The following is a 24,288-nucleotide window of genomic DNA, read 5'->3' as shown; positions in this document are numbered from 1 at the left end:
GAGGGGGGGGGTTAGGTTAGAGTAGAGTAGGGGGGTAAGTAATGGTGGGGCCTGTGGGGGAGGGAGGCGGTATTTGCACTATGTTAATATTTTTATGTACATTGTTTATATTGTTGCTGTTACAATGCCAAATAAATACCTCAATAAAATGTTTATTGAAAAAAAAAGAAATGTTATTGTGTTAAACTGTGAAAATTACAAATGCTTCAATAAATATTTTCTAAATGACGATCCTGGTTGTTATATGGTCACTATTACTAATGCTAGCATTTTATTCCAAATTTATTTAATTAATTGAATTTAAATTCCCAGCTCCACGGTGAACTACTGCCTCTAGATCATTAACCAGAGCCTGTGAATCCGAATCCAGTAATAAAATAATTATGCTATTGTGCTCTCGTGAGTGCGTTAGTTTAATGTGTGCGTCTTGAGAGAATGCAAGTGTATGGGTAGTATGAATGTATGCATGGAGTGAGTGTATGTCAGTGAGTAGGTGTGCTTTGTCATCTTAATGTTACTACCGCCACCCCCCCCCCCCCCAACCCCCCACTACCCCGCACCCTCTCTGTGGCTACTTTATCCCTGAATGCCTCCTCTTGACATCCAAGTGAAGCAGAACTCTGGAGGAGTCAAAGCAAACTTACTGCAACGAGCAGGTCCAGGGTCTCGACATGTTCCTCACCACCTGAAAGGGAAAGAGAGAAAAGCTTCAGTGACAACTCATTGCATTTTACTCTTAGGCAGCTTGACATGTGGTTTAACCCTCCCACAAATGGAGTCAATGGGAATCGGGGGGGAAAACTCTTCACTGGGTTGGAGTCATACCTAACACAAAGGAAGATGGTTTTGGTTGTGTGAGGTCAATCATCTCAGTCCCAGGACATCTCTGTAGGAGTTCCTCAGGGTAGTGTCCTAGGCCTAACCACCTTTCGCTGCTTCATCAATAACCTTCCTTCCATCATAAGGTCAGATGTGGGGATGTTTGTTGATGACGGCACAATGTTCAGCACCATTTCTGACTCCTCAGATATTGAAACAGTCTCTGCCCATATGCAGCAAGACCTGAACAACAATCAGACTTGGGCTGATTTACCAGAAACTTAATTGGATTACTCATATAAATACTGTGGCTACAAAAGCAGATCAGAGGCTGGGAATTCTGTGACGGGTAGCTACTGTCTCCCCAAAGCCTGTCCACCATCTATAAGACACAAGTAAGGGGTGTGACAGAATATCCTCCATTTGCCTGGATAAATGCAGCTTCAAAAACACTCAAGAAACTCAAACCTATTCAGGATAAAGCAGCCTGCTTGATTGGCACCCCAACCACCACCTCAAATATTCATTCCCTCTACCACCGATGCACAGTGGCAGCCGTGTGTACCATTTACAACTCACCCAGGCTCCTTTAACAGCACATTCCCATGATCCGAGACCTCTACCACCTAGGGGAACAAGGGCAGCAGATGCCTAGGAACACCACCACCTGCAAGTTCCATGCCAATCCACACACCATCCTGACTTGGAACTTTATCACTATTCCTTCAATGTCACTGAGTCAAAATTCTAGAACGACGTCCCTAACAGCATTGTGAGTGTACCTACACCAGATGGACTGCAGCTGTTGAAAAAGGCAGCGCATCACTACCTGCTCAAGGGCAATTAGGGATTGGCAATAAAAATGGTGGCCTGGCTCGCGACGCCCACATTTCTTTCTCCCTCTCTTTTGCGCGCATGGTGTTTCTGTGGTGTTCAAATTATTTCATTCACTGAGATAGGTTTGAAATTGGCTTGGGGTAAAAAGATTTCATTGTACTATTTGAAGTCAAGCTAGTAAAGATCTTGCCATTACCCCGGTCAACTTCTGTATCCCTGAAGCATCTTTGCTACAGTGGACTCTGGTGACTGTGTTTGATGTGAAAAATGGCTGGCGTGTCTCCCTGCATTAGAACAGTGACTATACTTTAGATGTAAAGCATTTTGTGAAGCCCTCACTGGAGCTACCCTTCTGAATAAATAAGATACTTGTACGGTCAAAAAGCCCATTGCCAATGGACATTGCCCAAAGGTCTGCATTTAGAACAATAAGCTACTTAATTTACCTTATTCCGGTGACACAGTTGGCCTGCTATTGCTCGTAACAACTGCATTCTTTCTTGGTGCATGATGGGCAACGTCCACCAGTTGAAAATGCAAATAGAGCAAGCATGGCCACCAAGAGGCTGGTGAATCAACACTCTCAACTTCTGCAAGTAAGGGTGGCTGTGGATTTTCTCATGACTTTCCTGTTTTTTTGAGGTTGAGTTGTTAAAAGAGACACAGAAAGTAGAACAAATAGCTGAACGGGAGGGACTAGGCGTCTTCCTGGCTCTGTTGGCCGGAGCAATATCATATCTGGGTCTGTAGGGTGGGAGTTTAAATTGCATTCCGCTCTTGGCTGATGTTTCAGCCCAGCATTGATCTTGGTGGAGAGTTGCATGATGGGCCTTGGTCCTTCTTCTAGGCTTCTGAGTTAAAATAAAAAAGATGACGTATTCATCCCTCAACATTTTACAATCCTTTTTTGTTTAAATTTAGAGTACCCAATTTGTTTTTTCCAATTAAGGGGCAATTCAGCGTGGCCAATCCACCTACCCTGCACATCTTTGGGTTGTGGGGGCGAAACCCACGCAAACACGGGGAGAATGTGCAAACTCCACACGGACAGTGACCCAGAGCCGGGATCGAACCTGGGACCTTGACGCCATGAGGTGGCAATGCTAACCACTGCGCCACCGTGCTGCCCCACATTTTACAATCCTTAAGAGCTCAACAGTCACACTCATCCCACTGGGCAACAGATTGGGACACCCTCTGGGTGGTAGGCCCAGGAATACAAGATATTTTGTCCTGTTTTTCTAAACGCCCACATTCTCACCTTCCATACAAAAAAAGTCTTAAAAAAAGACATCGCTAATCCCCTGTCCTTGCCTATTTATTCTTCTCACCTCATCCCAGGCTCCGTGGTCCATGCAGGTGTGCGCAGGAGCTAGCATTCCACACATCTTTCGCATTCTAAAGTAGCTCTTTGCTATACTAACCCATTGTGCAACCTGATGCTTTATATAACAAGACTGTTGCTGCACATTGCAGGAGAAATCAGTTACAGCTATAGTTTACATTTTGACTCCAGCAAAGTAAAGGAAGTGTTTTCTTGAGAAGGAGACAAAAGGGTGGGAGGGGGTGAAAATTCAGCTCTAGGCCGGGATGCCTCTCACCATCGCACTATTCAGCTTCAAGCTCCCTCTCGAGGAAACAAGGTCCTGGGTCTTTCATTCTCCCCCGGTTCAACATCTCACCTGAAAAACTGCACCTCTGACAGTGCAGCATTCCCTCAGTATGTTGTGCTGCGCAGTTGCGTGGATAGATCAGAGAAGCTGGGATTGTTTTCCTTGGAGAAGAGAGGTTTGGGAAAAGAGCTGATAGAGGTGTCCAAAATCATGAGGGTCTCCAGGCAAAGGATATGGGGAGAAACTTGATGCACGATCAATTACACAAAGACGAGAGTAGGATGTAATCGAGGCTTTATTATACTAAGATGTGTGGCCTCCTACAGCAGCTGGTGAAATGGCTGCTGTACGGGGAGCACACATATTTATACTCCGCCTACTGGGCGGAGCCAGCAGGCAGGGAACTACCCCTGTACCTGTAGTACAGGGCCTTACCATAAAGCACCTACATAGACATCCTCTATATACAATATATACATCAGTGGTCACTACCACAAAACTGTCCTCATTTGCAGAAGGGTCGACAACCATTTGAGTTGATTAGGGGGAAAAAAACAAAGATGGCAGGAGGGGAAAAAAATGTATGCGGCAAGTGGTTACAATCTGGTTCCCGTGCCAGCCTCTCCGAACAGGCCCCGGAATGTGGCGACTAGGGGCTTTTCACAGTAACTTCATTTGAAGCCTACTTGTGACAGTAAGCGATTTTCATTTCATTTCATCTAGAATGCACTGCCTGAGAATGAGGTGGAGGCAGGTTCAATCGTGGCTTTCGAAAGAGAATTGGATTATTATCTGAAGAGGAAACATTTGTAGGATTATGCATAAAGCAGGAGTGTGGAACCGCCTGTGTTGCTTTCGCCAGCATAGATTCAATGGGCCAAGTGGCCTCCTTCTGTTCTGTAATCATGTTCTGACTCGATGGGTAGGATTTTAAGGATGATCAGCGCTAGCCATCTTAAAAGTCGGCATGTACCACACAATCACCAACTCTCCAACTGCCATTTAACGCTCGCCTGAGTGTTGATTGGCAAGTGGGCGAGACCTCTGTCTGCCCTTGAAAGTTGCAGTGGCCAGAAGCGATACTGCAACACTCTGCCTGGAACTAAGTCCCGGGACCGTTGAAAAGGTAAGTACTGGGGGCCCACCCGGGTTTGATTCCCGGCTTGGGGCACTGTCCGTGCGGAGTCCGCACGTTCTCCCCATGTCGGCGTGGGTTTCCTCCGGGTGCTCCGGTTTCCTCCCACAAGTCCCGAACGACGTGCTTGTTAGGTAAATTGGACATTCTGAAACAAAAGACCCTGCTCCCAGGCCCACATGTCTGTTCTTGGCCTGCTGCAATATCCCAGTAAAGCTCAACGCAAACTGGTGGAACAACATCTCATCTTCCGGTTAGGCACGCTACAGCCTTCCGGTCTCAACATCGAATTCAACAACTTCAGATGATCAGCTCTACCCCACCTCGACCCATTTGTTTTCATCCCATTTCATTTTTTACTGTCTTATACCATTTCTTTCTTTCTTAATATATATTTAACACCTCCCCCCCCAATCTTATCCACCTTTCCTTAACCTTTCTCCTATTTGCTTCCCCCTTCCCCTCCCCCCACATCAACAGTTCACCCTCTGATGTTAGTTACTCTGCTGTTTGGCCTTTCACATCTTTTGTTCTCTCTGGGGACTGCCATTAGCACTCTTTCCCCTTGTTTTTTGTAGCCATTTGCACCCGGTTTCCCTGGGTTTCTGTGGCTATGACTCATCTTTCATTCTCACTCCACAGTATAAATATTTCCCACTTTCTCTGTCTGTTAGCTTTGACAAAGAGTCATTGGACTCGAAACGTGAGCTCTTTTCTCTCCCTACAGATGCTGCCAGACCTGCTGAGATTTTCCAGCATTTTCTCTTTCGTGTGATGGAATACTCTCCACTTGCCTGGATGAGTGCAGCACCATCAACACTCAAGAAGCCCGACACCATCAAGGACAAAGCAGCCCACTTGATTGGCACCCCATTCACCACATTTATCATTCAATCCCTCCACCACCGATCGATGCACAGTGACAGCACTGTGCACCATCGACAAGATGCACTACAACAGTTCACCAAGTCTCCTTCAACAGCACCTTCCAACCCGCGACCTCTACCATCTAGGAGGACAAGGGCAGCAGATACATGGGAACCCCACCACCTGGAAGTTCCCCTCCGAGCCACTCACCACCCTGACTTGGAAATAAATTAGGGTTCCTTCACTGTCACTGGGTCAAAATCCTGGAACTCCCTCCCTAACAGCACCACAGGTGCTTACTGCAGCAGCTTTGCCATGGCTCTCACTGATAAACCATTGGGTGGTGTGCATATAAGAGCGACCTGGCTAACCCCTGCTCTAATTTTCTATTTTCTGTTCAGTGAGATCTTGACTTTCGGTCAGGCACAGGGCTCCCTGAGATGACCTGTCCAAGATCAGTTTGCCTTAACAGTAGGTCAAGCCTGTAGCTGGCTTATGCTACCTCCTTTTTAACGAGCCAGGGTATCGTCAAACCATCTGCAGTCATCTTCAACATTCCTGAGCCTCTAATGAAGTCTCAGGGCTCCATCAACAGCAGACTAAACAGCTAACCGATTTAAAATGGAAGAACAACTGGTTAAGAACATTAATATCCTTCAAACCCAAGACCATTAGCCAGCTTGCATTGATCCGGCCTGGAGCTGTTCTGTTCACTGCTTGATTCCCCGTAGTTTGTGCAGATTACATGGAGATGAAGTTACTTTGTTTGTACATGGGTACTGTGTCTGCACTTTGATCTTGTGATGTCAATTCTGCGGACGGGCCTCTAACATGTTGGTTGACACGACACACATGGAAATATATCAAACTGGCTGAAGGCATCACTTCATCAGGCAGAGGTACTAACGATTACCAATACCATCTCTCCATCGTCACCTCCCCACACCAGACATTGTATATGTTGTGTTGCCCTATTATGTATTCTCTTTTATTCCCTTTTCTTCCCATGTACTTAATGATCTGTTCAGCTGCTCGCAGAAAAATACTTTTCACTGTACCTCGGTACACGTGACAATAAACAAATCCAATCCAATCCAATCCCCACCAAACTTTCTCCCCAACTCTCTTGAAGACACTGGGCGGGATTCCCCGTTCGCCGACGCTGAAATCGGGGCGTGCAATCGGGTGGAGAATAGCCCCTGATGCCGAAACTGCAGCAGGGGCTGGTTTCATGCCGAATCGCAATGCTCCGCCTCCTCGAAGACGGCGTCAATTCGACACGTGCCGGGCGTAGTGGCAACACCGTTCGCATATCATTAGTGGTCCCACCCGCGATGCTCCGCCTCCGATGGGCCGATGTTCCCGACGGCGCGGCACCCGCCTGCTCTCACAAATCGTGGACCCGGCGTTGTGGCTGCTGAGAGAGAGAGGGCGTACGGACAGTGCCCAGCACTGTCATACTGCACCGACAACCGTCCCGCTGGCCGGGGAGCTTCTGCCAGGGCTGGAGGGAGTAGTAGGGGGTGGCCAGTAGGTGGGCAGCGGGGTCGGGGTGGATGGGTAAGCAACAACATTACCACAGCCGGCAAGGCAGCTGTGTTGGCGGGGGGTATTGATCAAGCGCGACTGCAACTTGTCAGCCTGTGCGTGTCGATCACGGACCCGGCGAATCCCAAACTGTTTTTCTTGGGAATCGATGGTGTTCCACATGGCCCCAGTGCTAGTCCCTCACCTGAATCGGTGTGGGTTTGGCGCCGATTTTTCTGACGGGAAAGTCCACGGATTCTCCGTTGGCGTCAACACTTAAGCCTCAGAAAAGGAGAATCCAGCCCACCGACTTTTGCTTTGGTGTGACCTGCCAGCTCCAGGAGCTCACAATCCACTTCACTTCAAGCCTGGCATGGAGACGCTCAAAAAAGAGATGGGAATGAAAATGTTCTGAAAAGCTGGAATCTCACAATAGATAGGTTAATGCCCTGTTGGAGAAACTATTTGTGCTGGGGAAGGGATTCAAGGTGCTGAAAGGTGTGTTTGTTTATACTATATGAAAGAGAATCAGCTCTTTTCACTGCCTTTATCAAGGGCAATGTTGGAATAAGAGTCTTTGATGAACTCAGGGACGGCTACGAAACAAACCTGTGAAAGACAGATACAAGAAGATCCTATAATCTCATTCCAGCTGCCACTGTTGATTTCTTATACCTTCAGGATAGTTGACCTGGTTCAACGGGACCTTTGTGAGTTTGACATTCCCAGGCGATGTCTTTATTCGAGTTGTGGCCGCACTTACAGCTGTCAATAATCCAAACTGAAGTGTAGTCAACAGGACCCCCAGGCCCTTTCTGACAGGAATTATCCAGCTCCGGTCACGAGGCCTCTGCTTTTCTTTATGTTTGCATTTCAGCTTTCCTTTCGTTTTATTTTTAGGTACACCGTTCAATCTGTGCCCCTATAAACGAGCCCACTCTTAATGTCCAGACTTGAGCGCTTTTGAACTTGTGGATCACCGGGCAGGAGCAGAGGGTAGACCGAAACCTGTTTAGGGTAACTTCAGCACCTTAAGAGAGATACCATGGGTAGAACCCAGGAATGTTGGGAAAATATTTGCAAAAGAACGAGTCCCATGTTTGAAAGTACTAAAATAAGACCCTTAATAGCCACATTGCTTGGTTAGCACTGTTGCTTCACAGCGGCTGGGACCCAGGTTCGATTCCCGGCTTGGGTCACTGTGTGGAGTCTGCACGCTCTCCCCGTGTCTGCGTGGCTTTCCTCCGGGTGCTCCGGTTTCCTCCCACAAGTCCCGAAAGATGTGCTTGTTAGGTGAATTGGACATTCTTAATTCTCCCTCAGTGAACCCGAACAGGCGCCGGAATGTGGCGACTAGGGGATTTTCACAGTAACTTCAATAAACATCGATTTCATAGTGCAGAAGGAGGCCATTCGGCTCATCGAGTCTGCACCGGCTCTTGGAAAGAGCACCCGACGCAAGCCCACACCTCCACCCTATCCCCATAACCCAGTAACCCCATTCAACACTAAGGGCAATTTTGGACACTAAGGGCAATTTAGCATGGCCAATCCACCTAACCTGCACATCTTTGGACTGTGGGAGGAAACCGGAGCACCCAGAGGAAACCCACGCACACACGGGGAGAGTGTGCAGACTCCGCACAGACAGTGACCCAAGCCGGGAATCGAACCTGGGACCCTGGAGCTGTGAAACAGTTGTGCTAACCACTATGCTACCGTGCTGCCCACAAAATCTCACCATCTGTCATCGCCGGATTCGAACCTGGGTCTCCAGAGCAGGACTTAGGGTCTCAGGATTACTAGTCTCGCAACAATACCACTACGCCACTGCCACCCCTTAACTTCATTGCAGTGTCCCCCACCCCGCTGGGTAGGGGAGAATCCCACCCAAGTTGACAATTGTCAGAATGAGTCAGTTGTCTGAGAATTGTTGAGAAGCCAAATGAACTATAACATCTTTCTTCCATGACTGACTGACAAAGATTAGGCAAATTGTTGAGAGAAACTGATCTCACCGAGATGTTGTAACAGGGCCAATCAGATTTGCACTCAGTTTCCTTCGCTCCCTCCATTTATTGTCCTGGACAGAAAGACAGGGGCCGGAATTCTCCGGCCGTTCACTGGCGGTGGGATTCCCTGGTCCCCGGCGACAGCGCACTCCCACCCATGGGTTTCCCAGTGGTGTGGGGTGGTTTCAATGGGAACTCCCATTGACAGCAGCGGGAACGGAGAATCCCGCTGTCAAGAAATGGAGTGCTACCTCGCGCTGCCAAGAAACATGCGGCTGGGAGGCTGGACAATCTCGCCCAGGGTCTTGCATTTATAGCACATTTTTCCCGGGCTCAAGTGACGTGTAAACCCCATGGAAACATAAGACAACAGAGGAGCAATGCAGAGTCCTACAAACAACGAGACACACTTTTCTTTAATTCTTTCGTGGGATATGGACTTCACTGGTTAGGCTCTTTGAGAAGGTGGTGGAGAGCCACCTTCTTGAACCGCTGCCGTCCTTGTGGCGGAGGCACACCCACAGTGCTGTTAGAGAGGGAAGTCCAGGATTTTTGATCCGGCGACAGTGAAGGAATGGCGATATATTTCCAAGTCAGGATGATATGTAGATTGGAGGGGAAGTTCCAATGGTGGTGTTCCCATGCAGGTTTGGAAGGCGTTGCCAAAGGAAACTTTGACAGGTTACTGTCTACTGTAGATGGTACAGACTGCAGCCAACTGAGTTCCGGGATGGAGGGAGTAAATGTTCTAGGAGATGGATGGGGTGCCGATCAAAGGGGCTGCTTTGTTCTCATGAGGGAGGTGAAAAGCAAAGGTGTTTGGAGATGAAGGGGACTAAGTGGTAGATAGTTGGTGGGGTGAAAAGGGTGTTGGGGTAGATGTACAAAAGGCTGGTGTGCGAGGAGTAGAAACCTAGTAGGTTGTTTGAGGCAGTTGTAGTGATGGAGAAGGGTATATGAGATAAGAAGGGGAGAGAGGGTTTTAATTTTAAGAATATTTTATTGGTAGTAACATTATTAAAAATCGATTAATAATAATCTTAATTAGTGTCAAAAGCAGGCCAGCATGATGGAGTGGCGGGAACCACTCCGGCGTCGGGCCGCCCCAAAGGTGCGGACGTCTCCGCACCATTAGGGGCCAAGCCCTCACCTTGATGGGCTAGGCCCGCGCCGGAGAGGTTTCCGCTCCACCGGCTGGCGGGAAAGGCCCTTGGCGCCACGCCAGCCGGGGCCGAAAGGTCTTCGCCGGGCGACGCGGGTCAGCGCATGCACGGATGCGTCAGCGGCTGCTGACGTCATCCCCGCGCATGCACAGGGAATGGGGTCTCTTCCGCCTCCGCCATAGTGAAGACCGCGGCGATGACGGAAGAAAAAGAGTGCCCCCACGGCACAGGCCCGCCCGCGGATCGGTGGGCCCCAATCGCGGGCCAGGCCACCGTGGGGGCACCCCCCGGGGCCAGATCGCTCCGCGCCCCCCCCCCCTCCAGGGACCCCGGAGCCTGCCCGCGCCGCCTTGTCCCGCCGTTCAAAAGGTGGCTTAATCCACGCTGGCGGGACAGGCATTCCAGCAGCGGGACTTCGGCCCATCGCGGACCGGAGAATCGGCGGGGGTGGGCCTGCCGACCGGCGCAGCGCGATTCCCGCCTCTGCCGAATCTCTGGTGGCGGAGACTTCGGGACACGGCGGGGGCGGGATTCACGCCAGCCCCCGACGATTCTCCGACCCGGCGGGGGGTCGGAGAATCCCGCCCCATGTGTTGAACCCCTCTGAAGCCAGAAACCCCAAAGACCAATGTCTGCTTCATACAGGAGCTGTTAATGAATCCACTTTCCATGATTTGTTGGCACATTATTAAAGATTAAGAATAATTTTTGTCGACTCATGTTACTGGTCACTGGATGTTGTGAATATATATATATATATATATCTTTATACATATATAATATATATATAATTTGACCAACTGCTGGCAAGGCATGGTGAAACATTTAAACAACTCTTGCCCCTCTACAATATAGAGTTCACTTAATAAGGGCACACAGCAGGTCAGGAAAAGTCCCTCACATCAGGAAATTGTGGGTCCGCTGACTATGACTTTCCTCTTCTACCCGTTTGCAAAATTAGCTCTCCGGTTCTTCACGTTGGCCTTAGTGTTACGAGTAGGGTTGTCCCCAGTGACCAGGTTGGCCACACTCTCACCTCAGTCAGAAGGTTGTGAGGTCAATCCCACTCCATAACACTTGTGTGTGAAATCCTGGCTGACACTCCCAGTGCAGTACCGAGAGGCTGCAACACTCTCAGCAGGCCTACATTTTGGAAGCAACGTCCTGTCAGGCGATGTAAAAGATCCCATGGCACGATTTTGGAAATAGGCGCTGGAAGTTCTGTTTGATGTCCTGGCCAATAATTATCCCTCAAGAAACACAGGTAAAAAAACAGATCATCTGGTCATTATCACGTTGCTATTGGTGGGATCTTGCTGTGTACAAATTGTCTGTCGTGTTTCGTATATCACAACAGTGACGGCACGTCAAAAATACCTCAATGACACTGAAGTGCTTTGGGATTTGCTGAGGTTCTGAATGGTACTGTAGAATTGCAGTGGGTCAGAATTGTGCATGATTAATGCACACCCAATCCGACCTCACGAGAAATCATGTGAGAAGACATGTGTCCTGAGGTCACTGTGCACGCGTGTAACATTACGGTTGGCAGACGCATGCAGGCGTTGGAACCAAGTCCACCAACAATTAAATGGCCAATTAAGGCAATTAAAGAGTCGATTGGCAGCAATTTATATTTTGCGCATGTGGTTTCGCAGTTGTCACGCGGGTAACATGGGCAGGCGGTCAACATGTTTTATCAATTTCTTATCCAAGGGTAGGTTAAGAGGGTTCCGAGCATAGTCAGTGTCAGTTCAGGTGAGAGATTGGTGCTGTTAAAGTTATGAGATTTGAGAGGTTTCCCTTTGATTTTCTGCTGCCTAGTTGGGTTTCGTTAGGACTAAATTGTCTTGCCAACTTTTTCGGAGGATTTCAGTAGAGTGCACGCTGAGGTGCAAGAGACAATGCCTTCAGTATTTTGTAAGGGTCCCTCATGTTTGTTTTAAAGCAAATTACTGCGGATGCTGGAATCTGAAACGAAAGATAAAATGCTGGAAAATCTCAGCAGGTCTGGCAGCATCTGTAGGGAGACAAAAGAGCGAATGTTTCGAGTCCGATGACTCTTTGTCAAAGAGTCATCGGACTCAAAACATTGGCTCTTTTCTCTCCCTACAGATGCTGCCAGACCTGCTGAGATTTTCCAGCATTTCCTCATGTTTGTTTCCTGTTTATTCCCCTATGTCCCCTTTCTTTTATTTTTACTATTCCCATTTTGATCCATGGATGAGTAATGGACCTCTGACTTTAATGCAGCCTGTATCTTCAAGTCAAGCAGGAAGAATCCGGAAGGCATCGGGGATTTCTTTGATTGATTTGGCTGGTGGCCAATGAATTGGCTCAAATGTTTGTGCCCTGCCCGGTGGCCAGTGGTGATTGGTTCTGGTCCCACTGACATGTTTCTCAGTGTCACAGGTCTGGAATTCGCTTCATTTTCAATACTGCAGACTGGATGGAGGAATCTAACCAACTCACTCCAGGAATATGCAGTTAATTCTCATCAAAAGGCAACTGTGGGAACCTGGGTCGGGAATCGACGCCGTTGGTGCCAGCGTGGTTGGAGCGGCGCCGGTTGGGGGCCGGCCCGCCCGCCGATTCTGGGCCCAGGATGGGCCGAGCAGCCGTCGTAAAAAAGCCGGGTCCTGCCGGTGCATCTACAACTGCTCTCAGCCGTTGGGAACACGGCGTGAAAGAGTCGGGGTGGGGGGGGGGGAGGGGGTGGTCCGACCCCGGGGGGGCGCCTCCGATGTGGCCTGGCCCGCGATCACGGCGCACCGATCAGCGGGCCAGCCTCTCTGGCTGGCGGCCTCCTTTCTTCCGTACCGGCCCCTGTAGTCCTGCGCCATGTTGCGTCGGGGTTGGCGATGGCGTTTCTGACGGCGTCAACACTTAGACTCAGGATCACAGAATCCCACCCCGGATAACTCTCTCTTTCTCTCTCTCCAAAAAATGGCTGATGTGAAGCAAAGACCAGAATCTGATAACTCTCTCTAAGAACAGGCTGATGTGAAGCCACAGGCCTCTCCTGGAAAAGCTGTGAGTAAGATATACTGCTGAGCTACACAGGAGATCATTACGTGCTGTATTCCGGAGACTTTAATCCATGCTCATGCAGTGAAGGAAGTGCACCAAAGGACTCATCATCTGAAGCAAGGACTCTTATCTTTCACCTCAATCCTTAGTATTTTTCCGCCTTCTCCCCCTTCTGTGTTTGTCTGTCTGTGTGTGTGGGTAGAAGGTGGGGCAGTTAAAGGGGAGTGAGGTATTAGCTCGACATTAAGCAGCTGTGTTTATTGTATATTTCATATTCATTCTGGTTAATATAAACAGTGATTGTGTTTTGACTTGCAAACCTGGTGACTGTAATTGTTGGGCAGCCAAGGGCCAAAGATTTGGGGATTTTTAGAAGAATTATTGGTTAATTCACTTGTGCTGTGACTCTGGGTCACGTGTGGTGGGAATTAGTGACACTCTCTTCAGACTGGTCATGACATTCATGCATTACCAGACAGATGGAGTCAGCCAGGAGGGGAAAGCCAGAGGCTTGACGAAGAATGCCAGCTTACCCCTATACAGAATGCCATCGACAGCACTCATGTGGCCAGCAAGGCACCAGTAGGTGAGCCAGAGAGTCCTTGATATTCAGCTAGGCTGCCAAGGCATCGAATCTACTTCATGCCAAGGACACAGGCTCCTTACCAAACATTTGTGATGACCCCAAAGCCCATTCACAGCTTAGGCAATAAATCTACAAGCCCCTACCATGCCCGGCAGCAATGACAACCTTCAAGTATACTCATGCCATTAAAACAAAACCAATCTTCGTCTCATATGCAAAAAACAATCATGACATTTTTTGGTGTTAATATTCCTGCCAGAAAGGAAGTTTACAATGTTGAACGGAAATAATGTCACCCATGAGACTCCCCTTTTGCAGGTGCTGTGCCTTGGTGTTCCTCCTTCGCCGGCAGTGCAATTAGAGGGAGACTGCTGATCATGCTGTCTTGTTGGCAATGATGATTTTGCCTCATCAGACGTAATGGTCATTGGCAGAGGGGCGGAGGATCTGCTGCCCTCGCCTGGAGCACCCCCAGAGCAGCCCACAGAGATGAAAGGCAGCTGGTCCGGCATCGTGAGGTACGATATGGACCTCTCTGCTCACCATTGATGGTCAGGCACCCAGCAGAGAGACTAGGTACCTCGTCCATCTCTCACACCGGCAGTGACCTCCTGAGGACATTATCTGTGTGAGGGCTTGCAGGCCTAGATGCAACCCCAAGGAACCCCATTGCCACTCTCTCAGCGGTGGAGGATGTGACTCGGTGCTCAGGGACACGCAGTTCTCACGCAGTTCATTATTGGTCTCCCTCTGCCTACAGCACTTTTCCAGCCTGGCCCACCTGCCTCCTCTTGCCCCCAACCCCCAAGCCCCCGAGAGCTAGGCTGCGTCAGAGTGGCACGCTTCACCCCACAATGCACTCAGGCCAAGTGGGCAGACCTCCGAGCCGTGGCTGGTGCAGGCTTCAGTGCCAGTTGGCACACAGACTCTTACATCCCTGAGCGCAATAAAGAACGGCTACCAAATACACATCTCCACGCAGTTCTGTGCCCACTCTGTGTTCACCCTTGCCGATGCCAGAAGGTCATTAATCCTTTTTGTGGCAACTAACGCCAGGTACGGCGCAGTACATCATGCCCACTGACCTGGGCGGCCACTTCCTGCCCATGCCCGTCTTGGCCACATGCGGTGGCCATCTCTTGCCATCCCTGGCAAGGACTTCATGCCTGGCACTGACCTACTCTATGAGTATGCCCAGATATTCGTTCAAGAAATGGGGAGGGGGGGGGGGGGGTCACCAAAATTGCCCTCCTGCCTTCTGTGCCATACAGGGTGCTGAGTCCCGTGCCATTGAACAGAAACCTTTTGATTGTTGCAGCGAGTTCCCTCAGCCTCCCCACAAACCCTGCCAGCTGCCCGTACACCCTTCACACCCCCGCTGGGACCCTATTGGATCCAGCGCCCGACTTGTTCCAGCCTCCACCTGCCCTTAGTTGGTCACTCAAACTGAAATTGCTTTTACGTGATCTCTCCTGGGAGCGGATTCTACATCTGATTCTGGGCCGCCTGTGCCTGACAGGTGCGAAATTCCCACCCAGGTCTTTATTCCACACAGCTCTGCATTTGTGTGAAGCCAGTTGAGTCGAGGACAAATTTGTCTCCCTGTGTGGCTTCGACATGTTTTGAAGTTATACTGACGACCGATTGGGGGATTCCTGAAAAAGTAGGCACCAAGGGTAGCACGGTGGCACAGTGGTTAGCATTGCTGCCTACGAACCACAGCCATATGTTCTGGGCGTGCCCGGCGCTTACGGAGTTTTGGAAGGGCTTTGCAAAGGCTATGTCCATAGTCTTGGATACTCGGGTAAAACCGAGCTGGGGGATAGCGATATTTGGGGTATCGGATGATCCGGGAGTGCAGGAGTCGAAAGAGGCCGGAGTTCTGGCCTTTACCTCCTTGGTAGCCCGGAGAAGGCTGTTGTTATTGTGGAGGGACGCAAAACCCCCGAGTGTGGAGACTTGGGTCAATGACGTGGCGGGGTTTCTCAGGCTGGAGAAGATAAAGTTTGCCTTGCGTGGGTCCTTGCAGGGGTTCTCCAGGTGGTGGCAACCATTCCTTGACTTTCTCGCGGAACGTTAGGTGGAGGTCAACAGCAGCAGCAACCCGGGGGGGGGGGGGGGGGGGGCTGATTTCTTTTCAGTTTTGTATGGAGCGCATGCCCCATTTCGTTTTGAGTTGGGGGTTAGTTTGTTAAACTGTTTATCGTTTAGAGGGTTAAGTTGTTTTGTTTTGTTGGCATGTTGCCCTTCTTTCTTTGTATTATTTTCCTTTTTGGAGTGTTTTGTAAAATTATTGAAAAACTTTGAATAAATAAATTTTTTAAAAAAGCATTGCTGCCTAGCCGCTGAGGATCCGGGTTCGAATCCCGGCTCTGGGTCACTGTCCATGTGGAGTTTGCACATTCTCCCCGTGTTTGCGTGGGTTTCACCCCCACAACCCGAAGATGTGCAGGGTAGGTGGATTGGCCACCCTAAATGGCCCCTTAATAGGAAAAAATAATTGGGTACTCTACATTTTTTTTTTAAAGTAGGCACCAGGTTATGATGAGGCCAGTTAGTTTATATTGGTCACCCCTGCCTGACCTCTCGAGTGTCTTGTGCCTCATCATTTGCTTTGGGGATCTGAGGATCGGTTTTTAAGTTACTGCCCCTCACCTCGCCTTGATGTCGGGGGCAAGGTCTATGCAGAAACTTGGTGGGTTTCGTCCTCTGACAGGCAGAGCAACGTGGCAGGCAGACAGTTCTGTTGGCCGGCAGTGGTCTTTGGTTCCAGGAGAGCTGGTTTCTGTACCTCCGGCAAAACTGGTGTCACCTTACTCTGGGCACTGAAGATGGGACTCTCCCTAACTGGCTGCTGAATTGTTAAAGAACAAAGAACAAAGAAATGTACAGCACAGGAACAGGCCCTTCGGCCCTCCAAGCCCGTGCCGACCATGCTGCCCGACTAAACTACAACTTTCCACAATTGGTGAATCGGCAATAAAGCCAGCTGAGCAATCATGCTGGGTGATGCAGAAGTGACCAATGGACTACAGTGGTTGTTGTAGTGTGAGATGAAGCGATGAGCAATGTTAAATCACAAAGGTGATTTCTTTAAACAAAAAGAACTTTATATACAGAACAGTACAACTACTACACAGATCTAGCTCCCTCGACTCCCAAGTTTATTCTGACGGTATCCCCAACAGCCAGGTCCGCTCCTGGGCACCCAATAGGATGGGGTTTGCGTGCTCCGTCCCCATAGGCTCCGGACGGATCATGTGGCCACACCACCACATTCCTCCCCCTTAAGTTCCCTTACAAATTCCTGCAATACAAAAACAGAAAAACACTTATTTACAATTATACACAGTCCCAAAGATAGTTACAGTAAGGAAGCTCAAAGCAAAGTTCATAAGGTAAGTCTATCCTTCCTAACTCTTACCGAATGTCTCAACCTGGCATCTGGCTTCACCAAACGTGAGGCATCTGAGTCCACAGCAGAGGCAGGCAAATTCATAGATTCTGAAGAAGGGGCACTATTGATGACCTCCTCAACTCCTTCTGTGGCCACATGTGAATTCCCTTGGTTAGCACTGCTGCCTCACCGTGCCGGGGTTTCCTCCGGGTGCTTCAACAGTCTAAAGCAGTGCAGGTTAGGTGGATTGGCCATGCTAAATTGTCCCTTAGTGTGCAGGTTAAGTGAATTGCAGGGATAGGGATGGCGAGTGGGCCTACGTAGGCTGCTCTTTCAGAGGGCCAGTGCAGACTCGATGGGCTGAATGGCCTCCTTCTGCACTATAGGAATTCCATGATCCTAATCTATGATTGAGAAGATCTCGGTTCTAACACCACTGACTCAGCGAGTGTTCCACTGGTAACCTGGACTGGATCCACACGCCCACTTGTGGGGTTGACAGTTTCTCGCACTCTCAAATTATCTACATGTTTTCTCGTTCCACGGCCTTGTAGGTCGATGACATAAGACACTGACCCAGTCCTCGCAACAACACTCCCATGGATCCCCTCTGGTCTTGCACCAACATTCCGCACGTAAACGGAATATACTGATAGAAATGACTTGTCCCTCTTGGCTGCATTGTGATAGCCTTTGTGTGAGGTTTGCTTAGCCTCCATCCTCCCTGACAAACTTGGAAAAATTAGTTCAAGACGGGTCTTGAGGTGCCTGACCATTAACAACTCAGCCTGGGTGACCCCAGTGGTGGTCAGCGGGGTTGAATTGCGCGAGAGCGAGAATTCGGTTAAACGAAGCTGGAGTGGCCGATTAGACTGTTTTTTTTCATTCAAACGTTTGGACCACTCTTTCAGCCAACCCATTTGAGGCGGGGTGGTAGGGAGCCGATCTTACATGCTGCATCCCATTGGACTTAACGAATAGGTGAAACTCTTCGACTGTGAAGCCAGTACCGTTGTCTGAGACAATCACCACTGGCAAAGATTTGCTGAAAGGTGTACAAATACGCAGCCAACAGTAATGCCCATCTTTGCACTGTGACCGACCCTATTGGCGGGACCGGTTTATCATAATGAAAAATGCCAAGTAATGATTTATAGTCCCTGCCCATGAAGTGAAGTGTCGACCATAAACATATTGATTACATTTTTTTACTGCATAAATGACTGCCAGAATGATGCATCGCATGTGACTATTATGGATTTGGTTGGGTTAAAATGGACCAGTAAGGCCGCTACTGTGGCTGCTGCCTCTATACCGACCTCCAATCTCAATGACGGGTGTTTTATTTTATCTCACCATGTTGAGCTTACATACTTCGGACTTCTCTTCAGGGTCTTCTTCATGTTGGTTCACTGGAGTCGCCGACATTTGTTTTTTGGGAACTTGGAGTAGTCAGTCTGACTCTGCACCTGGCTTGTATTTAGTCTTTTTTATTACATCTGAAACAGATGAATTCCTTACACTTGGGAATGTTCTCCCCTGCAACAATAACAAACCTCTAAACCCTGTGACTGCCGGTCAATTTTCTTCTTCTCTGGTTCCAAAGTCCCCTCATTTCGGGAACTTCAAGCGGCTGCAGCTTCCAGTCATAACTGGTTCACCTCGCTCTGCAAGCCTTGTAATTCTAAAGATCTTTATTCAGCGCTTCCAGTCGCTTGATCTAACTCAACCGCTTTGTCCAAGCATATCTTGGCTGCTGCCAGCGATTTCTTCTGAATACTTAAGTTGTTGATCCCGAGGACCAACCGGTGACGCAGCATGTCACTGAGAGAAGTGCCAAATTCACAATGTTCCAACATCTGTCCAAGTCCGGCTACAAAAGAGGATATTGTTTCTCCAGGACCTCTTATGGTTGGATGAGATTTATAGCACTGCATCATAATGGAGGGTCGGGGATTGTAATGGTCCCTCACTAGCTGCACCAACTGATCAAAGGACGTGGAGCCCAGACCCTCCGGAGAAGTTAGGCTTTGCACGAGATTGTATGTTTGTGGGCTGCAAACTGTAAGTAATCTTACTTTCTGGTTGTCTTTTGCCGTGATTTCATTGGCAGCAGAAAAGTATCAAAGCTTTTCGACATATTGGCCCCAACTTTCAGCCTCCTGATCAAATGGGTCAATTTTCCGAAATAGTGGCAGAGCCATTCGACTGCTGATCATTCACCTTTTCAGGATTCTGAGAGGGTACTCTTCTCCCCCTTCCAATTTTCAATGACTTTACTTCAAGTGGATTGATTTATTCTTGTCGCCAATGTGTGAGGCGACATGGAGGGGCAGCGCAAAATCACAAGGGTGATTTAGTTAACTAAGAAAAACTTTCATATACAGAACAGTATAATTACTACACAGGCCAAGTTCCCTTGACTCCTAAGATTACTCTGACGATACCACAACAGTCAGGCCCGCACCTAAGCACCTGACATGCAAATATTTGTGCGCTCCGTCCCCATAGGTTCTGGGTGCGTCACATGTCCTGCGAATGATCACCCCTTAAAGGGGCCATTCTACCACAGTGGTGTAATGGTTATGCTCGTAATCCTTAATGTTCGAGAGTTCATCTTCCATGTCGGAGATGTTTGATTACTTTTATCAACAACAAAAAATGACCACACTTTGATGATTCATAACCACCCTGCTTTATTAAGGTCCTTCAGGGAGAAGAACCTGCAACCACTGGCTGGTCTAGCTGATGCTGTTGACCGTTAATGCTCTCTGTTCTGGCACAACAAGACAACAGGTTGTACAAACCGTCAGGACAACAAGGGATGGGTAATAACTATTCACAGGTCAGTGACAGATTATATTGAACAGGTTGTCCAATAGAGAGGAGACGACGTCGAGGAGACAAAGTAGTTTTAAAGTTATGAATGGGTTGGTAGATATGATTGTTTCTATTGTAAGGGAATTATAGCTCCAAAAGTAGGTCCCATAAATGCAAGATAGTAAATCTAATCGGGAAATAAGACAAACTATCTTTACTCAGAGAATCATTAGAATGTGGAACTTGTTACCATGGGAAGTGGTTAGGGCAAAGAACTTAGATACTTTGGGAAAAAAACTAGATGAGTTTGTGAGAAAAGGGAATAAAATAATATGCTGAATAGTTGAGGTGAGGTAAATGGAATATAAAGGCCAGCACAGATTGTTTGGGCAGAATGGCTTGTTTCTGTGCTGTTTTCTATGTAATGCTATGTAACAGACACTCTCCAGATGTGCCGAGGCTCTAGGCACGGGGCAGTGTGTGAACCAGGGTTGGAGGCCAGCCTTCCTGGCGTCCTTGCCAGGCCCACTGACAGGACAGCTGCTGACTTGATTCCTCCTCAGCCTCCTGCAGCTGTTCCGAGTTTATTGTCCGTGTCCCCCATCCGGTTCCCTTTGGAAACAGCTGCAAATCTAACTGTGCCCACTCCAGCCTCTGTAACCAGGAACTAGCTCAAATTCCCCCCTCCAGCTACATTATTGCTCCGCTGCCCAAATCGTAATGCACCTAGTCCCGCTCTTTCAGTGCCCTCTTGTACCCGTTGGTCGATGTTGGAGCCCGCTTTGGAGTTCTGGCAATTTTAAAATTCTCATCCTTGCCTTGAAATCCCTCCATGGCCTCAACCCTCCCGGAAGGGGTTAGGACACAGGTAGCAGAGTCTGAGATGAGCTCGGGCTCACAGAGTGGATAAGGCGGCAGGCCAGCTGTCCAGGAGCACATCGGAGTAATCGAGTGTGGAGGCAATAAGGGCACGGCTCTGATATCGCAGTCGCCCCTGGTGTCATCGCCTGTAGCCCCACATCCCCTGCACATTTTCTAAGCCATGGCATCACCAGCCACTCAACATCACGGCACTTTGTGTCTCTGCTGATGCCTCATGGGTGCTGCGGCCCAGGCCCAACATGGACAGGGCAAGGCAGTGATCAATCTGAAAGTGGCTAGTGGCAGCTCAGATGCTCTTCAGATTAGTACAATTTGCATTTACATACTGCTTTCAAAATAGTAAAGTCTCACAAGAAACCCGATAGGAGTGTTAAAAGACAACAAAAAAATGATGCAGAGATAAAGAACTTGACAGTAGGACAGATGAATAAAGGCTTGGTCAAAGGTGAGGTATGGTCATTAGCCATAGTCCATGAGAGACCATTGACACCTCCCTCTGTAAGGTAGAGACAAGCAACCTGAGAGGCAACACTCCTGGACCACCAGAGCTGGTACCACGCTATCTACGGCACGGTAGCACAGTGGGTAGCACTGTTGCTTCACAGCTCCAGGGTCCCAGGTTCGATTCCCTGCTGGGTCACTGTCTGTACGGAGTCTGCACGTTCTCCCTGTGTCTGTTGGTTTCCTCCGGGTGCTCCGGTTTCCTCCCACAGCTCAAAGATGTGCAGGTTAAGTGAATTGGACATTCTGAATTCTCCCTCCATGTGCCCGAACAGGCGGCGGAATCTGGTGACGTGGGGATTTTCACAGTAACTTAATTGCCGTGTTAATAAAAGCCTACTTGTGACACTAATAAAGATTACTATTATTATTTGGCTAACTGATCCCTAGGATAGTTTTTAAGAAGCGTCTTAAATGAGGAGTGGGAGTGTGAGGTGGAGAAGCTTAGAAAGGGACTACCAGAGGTGAAAGAATGATGGCTAAAGGCAGGTTAAGTGAAGTGGCTGATTTAAAGAGAGATGGTGTGAATGATCTAAACCTACCTGATAAATCGGACTCACCTTGTACAAGTTGGTTGCATTCAGAAGCACCTTTTAACCATCAGCTCTGATGATGTTTCAGGAATACTCTTCTTGGTGTCTTCCACAAAGAACCACATCCTGTCAAGGCGTCGTTGTTGCTGCCTTCTCACACATGGGGCGGGATTCTCCGACCCCCCGACGGGTTGGAGAATCGCCGGGGGCTGGCGTGAATCCCGCCCCCACCGTGTCCTGAAGTCTCCGCCACCAGAGATTGGGCGGGGGCGGGAATCACGCCGCGCCGGTCGGTGGAGGCGGGAAACGCACCACGCCGGTCGGCGGGCCCAGCCCCGCCGATTCTCCGGCCCGGGTTGGGCTGAAGTCCCGCTGCTGGAATGCCTGTCCCGCCAGCGTGGATTAAACCACCTTTTGAACGGCGGGACAAGGTGGCGTGGGCGGGCTCTGGGGCCCTGGGGGGGGGGCGCGGGGCGATCTGGCCCCGGGGGGTGCCCTCACGGTGGCCTGGCCCGCGATCGGAGCCCACCGATCGGCGGGTGGGCCTGCGCCGTGGGGGAACTCTTTTCTTCCGCCTTCGCCATGGTCTTCACTATGGCGGGGACGGAAGAGACCCTCCTCCCCTGCGCATGTGCGGGGATGATGTCAGCAGCCGCTGACACTCCCGCGCATGCGCGGACCCGCGTCGCCTGGCGAAGACCTTTCGGCCCCGGCTGGCGTGGCGCCAAAGGCCTTTCCCGCCAGTGGAGCGGAAAACACTCCGGCGCGGGACTAGCCCCTCAAGGTGAAGTATTGGCCCTTAAAGGTGCGGAGACTTCCGCACTTTTGGGGCGGCCCGACACCGGAGTGGTTCCCGCCACTCCATTACGCCGGAACCCCCCGCCCCACCGGGTGGGGGAGAATCCTACCCCTGGTGTGCCGATGATGGAGAGAGTGAATGTTTAAGGGCGGCCAGTCATGTGGGTTGCTTTCTCCTGGATGGTGTTGAGCTTCTTGAGTGCTGTTGGAGCCGCACTCATCCGGGCAAGTGGAGAGTATTCCATCACACTCCTGATTTGTGCCTCATTGATGGTGGACAGGCTTTTGGGGAGTCAGGTGGTGAATCACTTTGCTATAGAATACCCAGCTTCTGAGCTGGTATTGTATGTATGTAGCTGGTCAGGTCCAGTAAGTTTCTGGTTAATGGTGACCCCCCAGGATGGTGGGGGAATCAAACCTGAAAGCTGGTGAGAATCATAGAATTTACTGTGCAGAAGGAGGCCATTCAGCCCATCGAGTCTACACCGGCCCTTGGAAAGACCACCCTACTTAAGGCCACACCTCCGCCTCATCTCAGTAAACCAGGAACCCCATGAAACCTTTTTGGACACTAAGGGCAATTTAGCATGGCCAGTCCACCTAATCTGCACATCTTTGGTTAATAGCACAATGGCTCCCAGTGGAAGGTTAAGGGGTTAACTTTGCTGGAAGCGGTTTTGCAAGAGAGGCATCATGTGATAAATATTGAATCGTCATTCTGGCTGTATGCAAGAGGATTAGATAGAAAATTTGATCAGCCAAGATTAGATTTTGATTAAATACTGTACTCTGCCCAGCTAATAAGAAGTGATTGTCACAGAGTTTCACTGTCATTAAGAAAACAGTAAGTGTATTGTTTAGAACTCTGTAATAAGCAAGACATTCAGCAGTGCAGTGTTATCTCAGTTACAGTATACCTGCTTATCTATATTGCAGAGATAAGCAGCCTATTTCACTTGAAGTTCAAGCAGGTATACAATAAAACGGAGCTATCTCACAGATTACTCCACAGTGAGGAGTGAAAAATGCTATAAGCTAATGAGGCGGGGGGGGGGGAGTTTAGAGCAAGATAACACTTTCTTTTTATAAACTGTTTACTTATTGTCATCTGGCAAGACATAGAGTCAGGAGTGGATTACATCATTACCAGATAAGTAGGTGACTTTGGCTTTCTGTACTCATACTCAGGGATAAAAGCAGCAAACACTGGAAATGTTCAACAAATGAGAGCAGTAATGGGGCAATATTACCTCCTTTTTTGCCCTTTAGCTTTGCTAGAGGATTGGCTCACTGATAGAATTCAGAGAGTTGGGATGAGAGGGGAATTTTCAGGGTGGCAAACTGTAACTGGTGGAGTGCCCCAGGGATCAGTGCTGGGGCCACAATTATTGACAGTATAAGTCAGTGACTTGGACGAGGGAAGTGAATGCACTATTTGCAAGGTTTGCAGATGACACAAAAATAGGTCGGAAGGCAAGTGGTGAGGATGACACAAAGGCGCAATTCTCCCAGCCCCGCGCCGGGCCGGAGAAACGGCGTAACCGCACCACGCCGCCCCGACGTCGGCAGGCGTGCGGAGAATCGGCGCATATCGCGTTTGGCGCGGCGCCAGTCGCGAGCCGCTGTCCGCGGCCGGGCTGCCGATTCTCCGGCCCGGATGGGCCGAGCAGCCGCGCGGAAATGGCAGAGGCCCGCTGGCACCGTTCACCCCTGGTCGCTGCCGGCGGGAACTCTGCGCAAAGGGTCGGGGGTGGCCTGTGGAGCGGAG

At 49.5% G+C, this 24,288-nt stretch overlaps 1 protein-coding gene across 1 annotated transcript in view; it reads right to left on the bottom strand.

Moving 5' to 3' along the window:
• The window catches only part of rgmd (RGM domain family, member D), a 117,166-nt gene that overhangs the window by 44,738 nt on the left and 48,140 nt on the right, over positions 1 to 24,288 (bottom strand). Inside the window, 1 exon segment of the mRNA XM_072482175.1 lies at positions 645 to 685. Coding sequence (XP_072338276.1) covers positions 645 to 673 — 29 coding nt within the window. The 5' untranslated portion in view covers positions 674 to 685.

Source organism: Scyliorhinus torazame, chromosome 18 (assembly GCF_047496885.1).
Source record: "Scyliorhinus torazame isolate Kashiwa2021f chromosome 18, sScyTor2.1, whole genome shotgun sequence".
Taxonomy (NCBI): domain Eukaryota; kingdom Metazoa; phylum Chordata; class Chondrichthyes; order Carcharhiniformes; family Scyliorhinidae; genus Scyliorhinus; species Scyliorhinus torazame.
Note: the sequence above shows the minus strand (reverse complement) of the source record. Positions and strands in the feature narration are given on the sequence as shown.